The sequence below is a fragment of the Sus scrofa genome, chromosome 5 (assembly GCF_054392235.1).
Source record: "Sus scrofa isolate SSC_HxYL_T2T_F1_AM1 chromosome 5, Sscrofa_HxYL_maternal_Yorkshire_Landrace_v2.0, whole genome shotgun sequence".
NCBI classification, from domain to species: Eukaryota; Metazoa; Chordata; class Mammalia; order Artiodactyla; family Suidae; genus Sus; species Sus scrofa.
The window spans coordinates 9381836-9396189 of NC_139387.1; the positions used below are offsets into that span (position 1 = coordinate 9381836).

At 43.7% G+C, this 14354-nt stretch overlaps 2 protein-coding genes and 1 long non-coding RNA gene across 6 annotated transcripts in view; 2 read left to right on the forward strand and 1 right to left on the reverse strand.

Annotated features, from left to right (window-relative positions):
• The window catches only part of DMC1 (DNA meiotic recombinase 1), a 112058-nt gene that overhangs the window by 40600 nt on the left and 57104 nt on the right, over nt 1-14354 (forward strand). Inside the window, exons 9-11 of the mRNA XM_084955290.1 lie at nt 2509-2666; nt 4918-5070; nt 9792-9932. The gene's annotated coding sequence lies outside the window, so the exon portion shown is untranslated. The remainder of the gene's footprint in view (nt 1-2508; nt 2667-4917; nt 5071-9791; nt 9933-14354) is intronic.
• FAM227A (family with sequence similarity 227 member A) overlaps nt 1-14354 on the forward strand; it is a 61458-nt gene that overhangs the window by 40600 nt on the left and 6504 nt on the right. For all 4 annotated transcript variants that reach the window (XR_014803049.1, XM_084955287.1, XM_084955289.1 and 1 more), the window contains 3 exons: nt 2509-2666; nt 4918-5070; nt 9792-9932. Coding sequence is in view for 3 of the 4 variants with exons in the window: in XM_084955287.1 (XP_084811413.1) it covers nt 2509-2666; nt 4918-5070; nt 9792-9932 (452 nt within the window). In the remaining variant the exon portion in view is untranslated. The remainder of the gene's footprint in view (nt 1-2508; nt 2667-4917; nt 5071-9791; nt 9933-14354) is intronic.
• LOC110260646 (uncharacterized) overlaps nt 1-14354 on the reverse strand; it is a 102967-nt gene that overhangs the window by 15980 nt on the left and 72633 nt on the right. The gene's annotated exons all lie outside the window — the stretch shown is intronic.

Below are 14354 nucleotides of genomic sequence, written 5' to 3' on the forward strand. Positions count from 1 at the left end.
AAGAAGTGGGAGTTCTGATTGACTAAGCTTGTTCCATGTGCTCTGGTTCTAACTGGGTGGGTGAGAGGAAGGCTCTGGCTGGCAGAGCCTATGAAGGCCTCTGAGGACCCCACCTGTGGCCTTCGTGGGGGAGCAAGACATTTGATTTAAGGTCGCTCAAGGAGTTCCTGTCATGGTGCAGCAGAAACGAATATGACTAGGAACCATGAGGTTGCGGGTTTGATCCCTGGCCTCAGTCAGTGGGTTAAGGATCCAGCGTTGCCGTGAGCTGTGGTGTAGGTTGCAGACCTGCAAGAACTGGGGGTTGTTAGGAAAAAGAGAATGGATACTGGGCAATTGAAAGAACAACACCTGGATAAATGTGGAACTAGATTTGTGAACCCTAGATCCACTTTGGACTTTTCTAGACATTGAAAAACTTTTTTTCCCCACTAAATAAGTTCATGAAAACAAAATAACTGCTATTTGGTATCACCATCATTTCATAAAACAAAGGTCATTAATGTAAAAAAGTAGAAAGACAATCTTGGAATAAAAGAGAGTGCTTATCCTCTCCCTGCTTCCCACCTGAGCAACTGGTATCTAACCCGTTAGGTTATCCTCGATTCCTCTCTCTCACGTCCACATCAACTCCCTCAGCAAATCCTGCCAATTCTGCTTTCTTAGTATGCTGCAATTTCCACTACTTCTCACCCCTCTTCCAGCTCCCCCTTCCCAGCTCCAACACTGCAGGAACCACTGCAGAGGCCTCCTAACTCCTCTTCTCCACCCTTAACCACTGCAGGCATTTCTCACACATCAGTTAAAGGGAACTTTGGAAAAATTAACTAGATTGTGTTGTACCCCAGCTCAAAATTTTCCAGTGGCTTCCATCCCGCCTAGGAAATCCTAACTCCTTCCTGTGGTCCAGAAAACACAAACCCTTCAGCCTCATTTTGTTCTCCTTTGATCCAGGCAGGCCTGGTTTCTGTCCCTCAGCCACACCAAGCTCCTGTCTGCTTTAGGGTCTCTTGCATTGCTGTCCCCTTTGCCTGGAACATCACACAGATCTTCCTCCTATCATTCAGGATTTTCCAGGATTGTTCCTCCTTGGGGCAGCCCTCCCTGATCACCCCATGGAAAAAATTCCTCTCCTCCTCTGTCTCCCACCCCACCACCTGCATCCCTTGCACTGCTTGATTCTGAGCTGAAGCACTTATTATTCCATAATATCATGTTATTCTTTTATTTATTGAATTGTTTGTTTTCCTCTCAATTATACATGCTCCACGAGGGCTGGAATTTGTCTTATTCTTGGCTGAAACTCCAATGTCTAGAACAGTGTGTGTACATAGTAGTCACCCAGTAAATATTTGCTGAGTGAATCGTTAACATTTTGTTAACTATGCTTCTAGTCTCTCATCTCATTTTTGATCGATTTTATATATTTATTTCATATAAAATACATAATACTGTCTACCTAATTTTGTATCTCGATTTTTAAAATATACTATTATATCTGAAACAATATTTTAGTACCAACTCTTCATAAACATTTTAATAGTGGCATACTATTCCTTTGGGTAGAAGTATCAACATTTTCTCCTTGAATGTTTAGGTTATTCTAATCTTTTGCTATAGTAATTATCACTGCAATAAATATCTTAGTGCCTAAATATTTTTGGTTTTCTTGTAGGGAATTTCCTTAGGATAGCATCCTGAAAATGGATAAAAGATATGAGTATTTTTACATTTCTTCTTTTTTGTTTTTTATTTTTTGGCTTTTTAGGGCCACATTTGCGGCACATGGAGGTTCCCAAGCTATAGATTGAATTGGAGCTGTAGCCACTGAGTGAGGCCAAGGGCAGAACCTGCATCCTCACGGATACTGGTCAGATTCGTTTTAACTGATCCACGATGGGAACTCCCTACATTTCTTAATACATACTGTAAAAATAACAATGTCCTGGGAGTTCCTGCAGTGGCGAAGTGGTTAACGAATCCGACGAGGAACCATGAGGTTTCGGGTTCGATCCCTGGCTTTGCTCAGTGGGTTAAGGATCCGGTGTTGCTCTGAGCTGTGGTGTAGGTTGCAGATGCGGCTCAGATCCCATGTTGCTGTGGCTCTGGCGTAGACTGGCAGCTACAGCTCCGATTAGACCCCTAGCCTGGGAACCTTCCATTTGCTGCGGGAGCGGCCCTAGAAAAGGCAAAAAGACAAAAAAAACAAAACAATGTCCTGGAGTTCCTGTTGTGGCTCAGTGGGTTAAGAACCTGACGAGGAGGATGTGAGTTCGATCCCTGGCCTCACTCAGTGGGTTAAGAATCCGGCGCTGCCACAAGCTGCAGATCGCAGATGTGGCTCGGATCTGGCATTGCTGTGGCTGTGGCTGTGGCTGGCAGCTCCAGCTCCAGCTCTGATTTGACCCCTAGCCCGGGAACTTCCATATGCCACAGGTGCGGCCCTAAAAAGAAAAAAAAAAAAAATGACAATGTTCTTTCTTTTTTTCCTCTCTCTTTCCTATTCAGTCTTACCCTGCCTGCAAAAGCCCTGAAATGACCTCAAACCTCTTCAACATTTATGGGAAGAGCCCGCTGATTGTGTACTTCCTCCTGAACTATGCCACTCTGCGGCAGCACGGCAAAGACGTGTTGATGGTCAGGAGGGAAAAAAGCAAGACCATCCCATATCCTTTCCACCACGGGCTGGGCATGTATTACTCCAGGCCTCTGCTTCCTCTTCCCAGGGAGAAGGGCGGGGTGTGGAGAGAGGCATCCAGCTCTTAGCACAGTGCCTGGCACATAGAAGGGATGTGTTAAGGTGACCATTGATATGAACCTATGGGTTAGAATCTTGCCCATTTTAATTCCAAATCCACCTCATGCACTGGCTGTGTGGGACCCTGGACAAGTTGAATTTCCCTGCATGCAAAATCTCTCCCTATCTACCAGAAAGAAGGGCTCCTTAGGGACTCTAACATTCTTTGCAACTCAGTAATATTTCCCAGATGCTCATTGACCCCCGAGCGTATATTGATCAGGAATTTTGGTTTCTAGTGTGTGTTTCTTCTAACACTCTCCTTACACACACCCCTTCCCAAGACCCATCAGCAAATTCCTGGCCCTGTTGACATTTATCCTACAGAGATGATAAAAAGCTCAGATCTTAATATATGTTTTGGTGTACTGAGTCTCAGCAGTTAACCATAGGGAGTCAGAACATAGAATCAAATAGACCTGGATTCAGGAACCAACTCAACTGCTTACACCTGAGTGATCTTAGCCAAATTCCAGCTTTTCTCTGAGAATCATTTTTTTTCATCTATAAAATGGGGATAACAGGAGTTCCCGTCGTGGCTCAGTGGTTAACGAATCCGACTAGGAACCATGAGGTTGTGGGTTCAATCCCTGGCCTTGCTCAGTGGGTTAAGCATCCAGCGTTGCCGTAAGCTGTGGTGTAGGTCGCAGATGGGGCTCAGATCCCACGTTGCTGCGGCTCTGGCGTAGGCTGGCGGCTACAGCTCCGATTAGACCCCTAGCCTGGGAACCTCCATATGCTGTGGGAGCGGCCCTAGAAAAAGGCAAAAAGACAAAAAAAAAAAAAAAAAACCCACAAAAAAACAAAAAACAATGGGGATAACAGTTTTGCCTCCTGGGGTTACTTTGCAGAGTACCAGCACGATAGAGATAAAGGCTTAGCACAGTACCTGGCAGATACCAAGTGGTGGAATCTCATCTATCTTCGTACAGCTCCTCTTATGAAAGGAGGAGCTTTCATAATGAGCTAAGACTTACTTCCTACCCTATAGCGCTTCATAGCCACAGACTTATTTATAAATCTATAGGTGGAGAATAACAACTCATAACTCATGGTACTTTATTGTTTGTATCACCTCATCCTCTGTAAAGAGAGTGCAGTGGAGTACAGGTAGCCTGGACTGGGGATACACAGCACTGGATTTAAGTCATAGCCCAGCAACCGGTTGGCTTTAAGATCCTATCTAAGCTCAACATCTTTATCGACTCATTCCTAAAATATGGACAGTTATGCCAAATCAACCGTTTTGTGACCAGGATTGAATGGCATGCAGCTTGTACTGAAAGAAAAAAATAGTAACTGTCATTATTATTATTACAAACATCATCTAAGGTACCTACAGTTATTCCCTGTTTTATAAGGAAGTGGAGACACAGAGCATGCTGTATGTTACCTGAGGTCTCACAGCTCGTGATGAGTGTAGCTGAAATTCTGACCAGTTCAGAAGGGGTGGAGGGAGTGAAGATGGTAGAGAGAACTTTTCAACAAACATGAGGTAGGGAATGAGGAGGGGGCCTCCCTTGCTATTCACAACTGTGATGATGGAGGAAGGTGACAGTCTCAGAGAAGCACTTCCTGGAGTTCCCACTGTGTCTCAGTGGAAAGGAATCTGACTAGTATCCATGAGGACATAGGTCCAATCCCTGGCCTCGCTCAGTGGGTTAAAGATCCGCTGTTGCTGTGAGCTGTGCTGTAGGCTGCAGACATGGCTTGGATTCCATGTTGCTATGGCTGTGGCTGTGGCCAACAGCTAAAGCTCCAATTTGACCCCTAGCCTGGGAACCTCCGTATGCTGCAGGTGCAGCCCTAAAAAAAGAGAAAAAAAGAAAAGAAAAGAAAAGAAAAGAAGCACTTCCTAGCCTATCAGCAGGCGGGGAGAAAGACTTTATTAAAAGATGGGGAATGGCCTAGCTACGAAGAGGATAGCCTCTTTCCTTCCAAAGCAGGCCATGATCAAAAGGCAGGCCATGGAGTCATTTCCTGCTCAGATTTCCAGGAACAGTGCAGTTTCCCCACCTGCCGTCTCACCCCTCTCCTCCTCATGCACTAGACACATCCCACTAAAAATGCTGAGTCAGCACCAACAAACAGTGTGAAGTTTTCCTCAACATGAATGCCACGGAGTCCACCCTGACGTACGCTGAGATCATCGATCTGACCCTGAGCAACATGAAGAAGCGGAGCAACAACCTCCACCAGCTGAACCGGCTTCACTGGAATGAATGGAATTATTTCGACAAGTACCTGAAGGAGCTGCATGAAAACTTTCTCAGGTATTGAAGGGGCCTTGGCGGGGGGCGGGGGGTGGTGGTGGCAAGAGGTGTGGTCAGCACTTGTCAATTGCAGCACCTCACACTAATTTGTAACTGGGGGCCAACCCTGTAACATCTGACACTCATTCAGCTTTCTTGTGGTCAGAATGGAGTAATAGAGACTAGATCTTTTTTTTTAAGTTTTTTTTTCTAACTACAGAAACATTTATGTTCAATGAAAACAACCAACCTGGAAAAGCACCTACGGTTACATGTTGCCAACATTTTTTTAATGGATCCTTCCAGTCTTTTTTCCTGGGCACATACATCTGTCTCTCTAAACAAAAGTAGTAGAGTCGCACTGTCAGGCTGTTTTTTAGGCTGTTTTCCCCACTAGCAGCATATTATGAACATGTCCCTCTGCCTTTTCCCTTTCCTATATTTTTATTCAATTTAGTGGTTTTTGAGACCTTTCAGAAAAGTTTGAAGGATAGTGGCATGAACATCAGATGTCTTCAGTGCATTTGCCATTTTGCCACATTTTCTTTATCTCTAATAATTAGCTCAAATAAAATTTCCCCAATCGTGCTCAAAGTACCATTTTTGGTTTTACTTGCTGCTCCAGGATCCAATCAAAGACCAGAAATTATATTTTGATGTTATCTCTTTGGTGTCTTTTGGTCTATAACAGTGCCCTGTGCCCTACCTTTTTTAAAAAAAATAATAATTTTGGGGAATTCCTGTTGTTGCTCAGTGGCAATGAACCAAACTAGTATCCATGAGGATGTGGGTTCAATCCCTAACCTCGTTCAGTGGGTCAAGGATCTGGCGTTGCCATGAGCTGTGGTGTAGGTTGCAGATGCGGCTTGAATCTGGTGTTGCTGTGGCTGTGGCCGTGGCCGGCAGCTGCAGCTCTCATTAGACTGCTAGGCTGGGAACTTCCATATGCCTCAGGTGTGGCCCTACAGAGGAAAAAAAAAAAAAAAAACAAAAAAACTTGCCTTCTACTAATAAAGCAATTTTCAAAGTTTTATCTCTTTAAAAAATGATGGCCTTAGAACACATGTGTGCTTTTAGACATCAGGGCAGGACTGCCCTTGGGGAAGTAGGGGCACTAGGGGGGTTCTGGGGGGCTGGCAATGTTCTATTTCTCCATCTGGGTGCTGGTTATGTGGGTATGCTCAGTATGTGAAATCTCCTTGAGCTGAATATTTAGAGTTTGTGCACACTTTGGTATCTATGTTATACTTCAAGAAACTTTTTTTTTTTTTTTTTTTTTTTTTTTTTTTTTTTTTTTTTTTTTTTTTTGTCTTTTTGCTATTTCTTGGGCCGCTCCCGCGGCATATGGAGGTTCCCAGGCTAGGGGTCGAATCGGAGCCGTGGCCACCGGCCTACACCAGAGCCACAGCAACGCAGGATCCGAGCCGCGTCTGCAACCTACACCACAGCTCACGGCAACGCCGGATCATTAACCCACTGAGCAAGGGCAGGGACCGAACCCGCAACCTCATGGTTCCTAGTCGGATTCGTTAACCACTGCGCCACGACGGGAACTCCCAAGAAACTTTTTTAAAAACGGCAACCATCTACATCTACCAGTTTAAAGGGCAAACAGAGCTCAGAGGACCATGTCAAACACTCCAGGGGTACAACTGGCCAATCCAAAATGGAAAATTCTATAGGACAAATAACCTGGTGTTTTCAACACATAAAAAGGCAAGGAAAATAAAAGAGGGAGGAGGAGCTGTTATTGTTTAGAAGACACTGAAGAGACATATTAATCAAAACACTGTTTGGATCTTGATTTGAATTGAAACTAATTGGGAAATTTGAACATTGACTTGGTTTTAGATGATATGAAGACATTCCTTTTATTGGTCTATTCCTTTTCAAAAGACATTGTAATAGCTTTGTAGTTACTGGGGGTTTTGTAGGGTTTTTTGGGGGAGGGTGGCTGAACCTGCAACATGTAGAAGTTTCTGGGCCAGGGATTGAACCCGCACCACAGCAGTGACAATCCTAGATCCTTAATCCTCTGAGCCATCAGGGAATTCCATGGTTTTTTTTTTTGAAAAGGCCATATCTTGGAGTTCTCTGGTGGCTCAGTGGGTTAAGGATCTGGTGTTATCACTACAGTGGCTTGGTTTGCTGCTTTGGTGTGGGTTCAATCCTTGGCCCAGGAATTTCCACTTCCTGTGGGCATAGCCAAAAAAAAAAAAAAAAAAAAAAAAGCCATATCTTTTTTTTTTTTTTTTTTTTTTTGTCTTTTTGCCGTATCTTGGGCCACTCCCGCGGCATATGGAGGTTCCCAGGCTAGGGGTCCAATCGGAGCTGTAGCTGCCAGCCTACGCCAGAGCCACAGCAACTCGGGATCCGAGCGCCATCTGCGACCTACACCACAGCTCAGGGCAACACCGGATCATTAACCCACTGAGCAAGGGCAGGGACCGAACCCGAAACCTCATGGTTCCTAGTCGGATTCGTTAACCACTGCGCCACGACGGGAACTCCAAAAAAAAAAAAAAAAGCCATATCTTAAAGAGATACATAATGACGTGTTTATGGATGAAATGATATGGTGTTTAAGATTTGCCTTAAAATAACCCATTTGGGGGTGGGGGCAGGGAGGCAAAGGAAGTAACAGATAAACCAAAATTGATCTCAGATTGATAACTATTAAAGCTAGATAATGGATAAATGATGTTAATTATACAATTTCCTTTACTTTTTATATGTTTATTTTTTTTTCTTTTTGGCCACCCTTGTGGCATGTGGAAGTTCCCAGGCCAGGGACCACACCTGCACCACAGCAGCAACCCAAGCCAGTGCAATTTCAACACCAGGTCCTTAACCCACTGAGCCACAAGAGAAATCATGTTTAAATTTTTAAACACTAAGTCTTTTTATTCATTTTTTAAAATGGTGGCCATAACAAGAACAAAAGGTGACAAATGCTCATGTGGGATATTATTGTAGGTGGGAGGACTCTTTGGGGATATCAGTTACCACTTATTTTTACTAACATAGCATGTCAGTTGAGAGCACTGGCATCGATATTGGACAGAGCAAAGGTGCAGTTACAGCTCTGTCTCACCCTCTGCATGAATGAGGTCCATCATTTAGCCCATGTGAGGCTTGGAAACCTCATCTGTAAAACAGGGACAAAGAGTAATCAGGTAGGTTAAAGGAGATGTCTAGCTTAGCCCCTGGCTCACAAGAAGTGCTCAGCAAATGACGGATGTTAGAGGTAATACACATGACCCCATACCATGAAAACTGCAGGGTCCAAAGCAGCTCTGGGTTTTGGAGTTGGAAAGTTTGCAGCTGGAGGCCTAGAGCGATACCCCTTTGAAAAGGCAACCCAGCAGCTATTTTACAGGGGTCTCTGCTCTCAGTGTAGGGAGAGCCTAGCTGGCACATGCAAATGAGCTATACAATGACAGAGCATAGTCAGTTGCTGCTGTAGAATTTAGTCTCCTTGTGAGTCCAGATCCCTGATCCTCAAACTTGTCTGGAGGCGAAGCACTCAGAATTCAAAATGCTCTTTGCAGGAGTTCCCAGTTGGCACAGTGGGTTAAGGATCTAATGTTGTCACTGCTATAGCTGTGGTGCAGGTTCAATCCCTGGCCTGGGAACTTCCTCATGCTATGGGCAAAAAGAAAACAAACAAAATGCTCTTTGGAGAATTATATGAAATGTTTCATCATATGCTTCTGTCATACAAGCTAAAGATGTTTTCACTTGAAAATAGGAGCATAAGACATGTATAGGCTTCAGTATCTTGAGAAATGACAATATAGAAAATATTATCAAGGAATTGTGTCCAAGTTTTTCTGTTAGAAAATGTTATCATAACAAGGACAAATGCAAGTTGCTGCTTGTTCTTTGTCTGTCCATGGCAAGCAAAAGCAGGCTTCAAAAGGTTAAGAAAAAGTTGTGGCAGAGGATCCCGAAAGTGAGAATGTTGTATCAACTCAATTTTTTCCTTTGATTTGGAAAAAGACCCCCATTGTTAGAATAACCGTTAGTTTAGGCCAAGTTCTTTTCCTGGTTTTTAATACCAGTCTTTCCAAATCTCTTCTGCAGCAGCAGAGAAGTATATGACAGCATCTTAATCCACTTGAAAATATGTTTATTGTCGTTTTGGCTGCCTTGAATGACCATAACCCACTTCTTCTCATGTAGAGGTCTACTCACATTCAGAGGTCAGCTGGTCATTACCCAGTTCAACATTCTCACATTCCACTGAAAACCTTCTCATTTATTGAATACTCCCTGTGTACCCGGCACTGTGCTAATTGCTTGACCCATGGTAATGCAATCTTCACCACAACCATAGAGTCTATTATTGCCATGCTGAGATGAGTACACTGGTATGGAGAGGCTAAGCAATTTGCTTAACACCCAGCAAACAGGAGAGCCCCAGATTGAATTCGGCCTGCCCTCAAGCTCAAGCTTCAGCGTTCTTTCAGATTGTTGGTTCTCCTAACTTGAGTATGTGTTCCATTGAGTCAGGGACGGCATCTCATTCCTCCGAGTCCCCCAGGGCTGTGTGATTCCTAGAACATAGCAGGGGCTCCATGACTGAGTTGGCTGCTGTGTGGTCAACTTTCTGCTTTAGTTGGTTGCTCTTGACAGATGTAATGAATGCATTTGTAAATACTTGCTTCTCTTTTCATATGAAGATAGAGTAAAAAGATAATGCTAACTCTTTTCCATGTGTCTTGGTGATTGCCCCACAGGGAGATGAAGACTATTGATCAAAGAGCAAAAGAGAAAAAAAAGGCAAACCACATGTTCATCCAGCCTTCAACCTTCACTGAGGACTGCCCTGAAAAGAAATCTGCAAGAAGCCATCAGAAGGAGACTGAGTTTCTATTGAGGTTTGTTTGAATGAAAACCATGGAAAAAGTAGAAATGTGAAAACTCTAAGAATTGGTTTTTTGTCTTTCGTCCTTTTTAGGGCCGCGCCCACGGCAAATGGAGGTTCCCAGGCTAGGGGTTGAATCAGAGCTGTAGCCACTGGTCTATACCAGAACCACAGCAACACCAGATCCGACCTACACCACAGCTCACGGCAACACCGGATCCTTAACCCACTGAGCGAGGCCAGGGATCAAACCTGCAACCTCATGGTTCCTAGTTGGATTTGTTTCCGCTGCGCCATGACGGGAACTCCAAGAGTTCTTAATATGTGGAAAAGAATACATAAAAATCCACTCACTTTTATGTGTTACTCCTCATCTCTCACTTTATTTTTATTATTATTAAAGGCAGAAGTAAGAACTACCAATGAGTTTGTACTTCCTCTATGCCACACATTTGTACTTCATGAACTGTACGAGTCACAGCTCTTAGGAAGCAAGTGTCAGGAAACCAGCTGAAACCAACTTGAGCAGAAGGAAAATCTCAGGGCGTCAGTAGCTGGAAAGGCCACAGACAGGTTGGCTGCAGGCACAATGGACCTGAGGGCTCAGTGATGTGTTCAGATTCTCTCTCCCTTTCTCTCTCAGCCCTCTTGCCCTCTCCATGCTGGCTTGCTTTTCAAACTGCCCCTGACCTCAAAGATATAAAAAGGGCCACAAACAGCCCCAAGCCTTTGTCCTTAAAATGCATGACTATAGGAAGAGAGACACCCTCTCCCAGCCTCCATAAACCAAGCCTCATAAAAGGCTCTGATGGCCTGCTTGGGTCATGGCTCCAGCCATCCTGTCTGACCAACACTGTGTTCTGGAAGAAGCAGTGCTATGATTAGCCAGGCCTGAGTGTCCCTATGCCCTGAGAGATCAAGGCAAAGTCAGTAACATGGGGTGGAATGGGTGAGATGCCATCAGACAAAAAGAGCATGCCCATTTTATTTATATCTCAACAAAACGCTATTAGATAACATAATACCCATTTTACTGAATGAGAGAAGCCAAGTATACATTGACCAAAGATATACTATGCCAGGCACCAAAGATACAAAGAGATAAATAAGTTAAAGTTTTTCCCTCAAGGGCTCATAGTGTAGAAGGAAAAAGACATGAAAATAGATAACATGCAACAAGTTACATAGGTCCTAGGAGAGGACTTCAGACTGGAATAGAGTAGGGAGTGTTCAGTTCTTTATATTTGCAAGGCAAGGGGGAGGGGAAGAATGGGCTGGAACGCAAGCCAATTTGCAGAGCTACAAGTTCTCAGCCTGCCACTGGGTGTGGCTGGTCAGGGATTGAGAGAGAGTTGAAGAAGGAATGAGGAACACCAGAGGGTCTCACATGCCACCTTTTGAATTCTGCTGCCCTATGGCACATAGGCATTTATTTATTTATTTATTTATTTATTTATGCTTTTTAGGGCCACACCTGCAGCAAATGGAGGTTCCCAGGCTAGAGTTTGAATCAGAACTGCTGCTACCAGCCTATACCACAGCTCACAGCAACACCAGATCCTTAAGCCACTGAGTGGGGCCAGGCGTCTAACCTGCATCCTCAAGGATACCAGTCGGGTTCGTTGCCACTGAGCCGCAGCAGGAACTCCTGGAATTTATACCCATTATTCTAAATAACATGCTTACATATGTATTTCTTGATTTTTTTCTTCCTTTTAGAATTATCTGTTTATGTTTTCTAGATTGTTAAACGCTATCAAAAACCAAGCAGCATTATTTTCCATATCCTTGTATGTATCACAGATATTCTATGTATACTTTATTAACATATTCTGTTAGGTAATGTGATCATAACCAGGAAAGATGCAGTTTGCTGCTTGTTCTTTTTCTCTCCATTATAAGAAGATAGAGACTCCAAGAGGTTAAGAAAAAGTTGTGGCAGGAGATCCTAAAAGCGAGAATGTATTCCATATATTCTAATTTCTTTCTTTTTCTTTTCTTTTTGTCGTGGCATGTACTGGCTTGATGTGGGATTGAACCCAGGCTGGAGCAGTGAAAGCACTGAGTCCTAAGCACTAGACCACCAGGGAACTCCCAAATTTCTTTTTTTTTAAATCTTGGAGTTCTCCTCAAGTCCTCATCCTCCTCCAGTCTGGACCTGTGTGCTCAAGGTCTGCTCTCAGTTATCATTTTAGGGCTTTTTTTCACCATTATCCTAGGGCTTCCCTTAGTCAACTTTGTTGAATCTCTGTTTACCAGGTTACATGTCTTTCTTTTTCTTATTTTACCTCTTCATTTTGATGTGGCACATATTCTCAAAGAAAAGGTACATAGAAAGTTTTTTTTTTTAAGTCTTTACATGTCCAAAATGACTTTGTTCTTGATTAATATTTGACAAATATTTTTCTAGGAATAAAATTCTAAGTTCACAGTCCACACAGAATTGTTTTGGACACACCCATGGCTTTTGGAAGTTCTCAGTCCAGGGATCAAACTCATGCCACAGCAGTGACAATGCCAGATCCTTAACCCACTGAGCCATCAGAGAACTCCTGCCACAGAATTTTGAAAAAGATTTTTTTCTACCTTCTAGTTTTGCTGTTGAAAATTTTTGATGTCATTCTGATTTCTATGGCTTTGAATATCTCCTTTCCCCCAAGGCCACCCATGGAAGGTTTTAGGATATGTTTCCCAGTTACAACAACCCAGCCCACTGCAGTGACAACACCAGATACTTAACCTGCTGTATCGCAAGGGAACTCCATGACTTTTCTCCCTTCCTTCCTTCTTTCCTTCCTTTCTTTTTTCTTTCTCCCTCCCTCCCTTCTTTCTTGCTTGTTTTTTTAGGGTTGAACTCATGGCATATGGAAGTTCCCAGGTTAGGGATCGAATCAGAGCTATAGCTGCAGGCCTTTGCCACAGCCACAGCAACACGGGATCTGAGCCATCTCTGCAACCTACACCATACCTCACAGCAACACTGGATCCCCCACCCACTTAGAGAGGCCAGGGTTCAAACCCACATTCTCATGGATGCTAGTCAGGCTTGTAACCTGTTGAGCCACAACGGGAACTCCTAGAAATATATTGTTTAATCTCTTAAGTATTTGGGGATTTTTCAGCTCTCTCCTTGTTATTGATTTCTAGTTTGATTCCATTTTTGCCTGAGAGCAGACATGTAATTTCTCTTTTTAAATATTTGTTGGAGGAATTCCCGTCGTGGCGCAGTGGTTAACGAATCCTACTAGGAACCATGAGGTTGCGGGTTCGATCCCTGGCCTTGCTCAGTGGGTTAAGCATCAGGTGTTGCCGTGAGCTGTGGTGTAGGTCGCAGATGCGGCTCAGATCCTGAGTTGCTGTGGTTCTGGTTTAGGCCAGCGGCTACAGCTCCAATTAGACCCCTAGCCTGGGAACCTCCATATGCCACGGGAGCGGCCCAAGAAATGGCAAAAAGACCAAAAAAAAAAAAGAAAAAAATTTGTTGGAGTTCCCGTCATGTCGCAGCAGAGATGAATCCAACTAGGAACGATGAGGTTGCGAGTTCAATCCCTGGCCTTGCTCAGTGGGTCGAGGATCCAGTGTTGCTGTGAGCTGTGGTGTAAGTCACAGACTTGGCTTGGATCTGGCATTGCTGTGGCTGTGGCATGGGCCAGCAGCTGTGGCTCTGATTGGACCCCTAGTCTGGGAACCTCCACATGCCTCGGGTGTGGCTCTAAAAATAAAAAAATAAAAAAAATTTTTTTTCTTAAGATATATTTTTTGGCCCAGAATTTGTCTGTCTTGGTGAATGCTACATGTGAACTTGAGGAGAATGTGTGTTCTGCTGTTTTGGAATAATGTAGCATATAGATGTCAGTTACATCCAGTTGATTGTTGGTACTGTTGAGTTTGATTAAGTCCTTACTGATTTTCTGCCTGCTGGACCTGCCCATTTCTTTTTTTTTTCTTTCTTTTTTTGGGGGCGTGAGTGCACCTGCAGTAGGCGGAAGTTCCTAGGTCAGTGATCAAACCCATGCCACAGCAGCGACCCAAGCCATAGCAGTGATGATGCCAGACCCTTAACCCCCGAGCCACCAGGGAACTCCTCCATCCACTTACTTTTAATCTATAACCCCATTCTCTTTTAAGGAGCATTCCAGAAGTCCCAAACAACACTTCTACTTACATCTCATTGCTAGAATATGACTACCTGGGTATAGCAATGTCTCTTTTCTTTTTTTCTTTCTTTCCTTCTTTCTTTTTTCTTTTTGGTTGCATCCATGGCATGCAGAAGTTCCCAGGTCATGGAACCCAAGCCACAGCAGTGACAATGCCAGATCCTTAATGCTAGGCTGGAAGAGAACTCCTACAGCAATGTTTTTCTTCTTAATAAAATACTATTTTTAAAAACACTTAAAATGGTCTATTATTATTATAATATTAATGAAGTATAAAT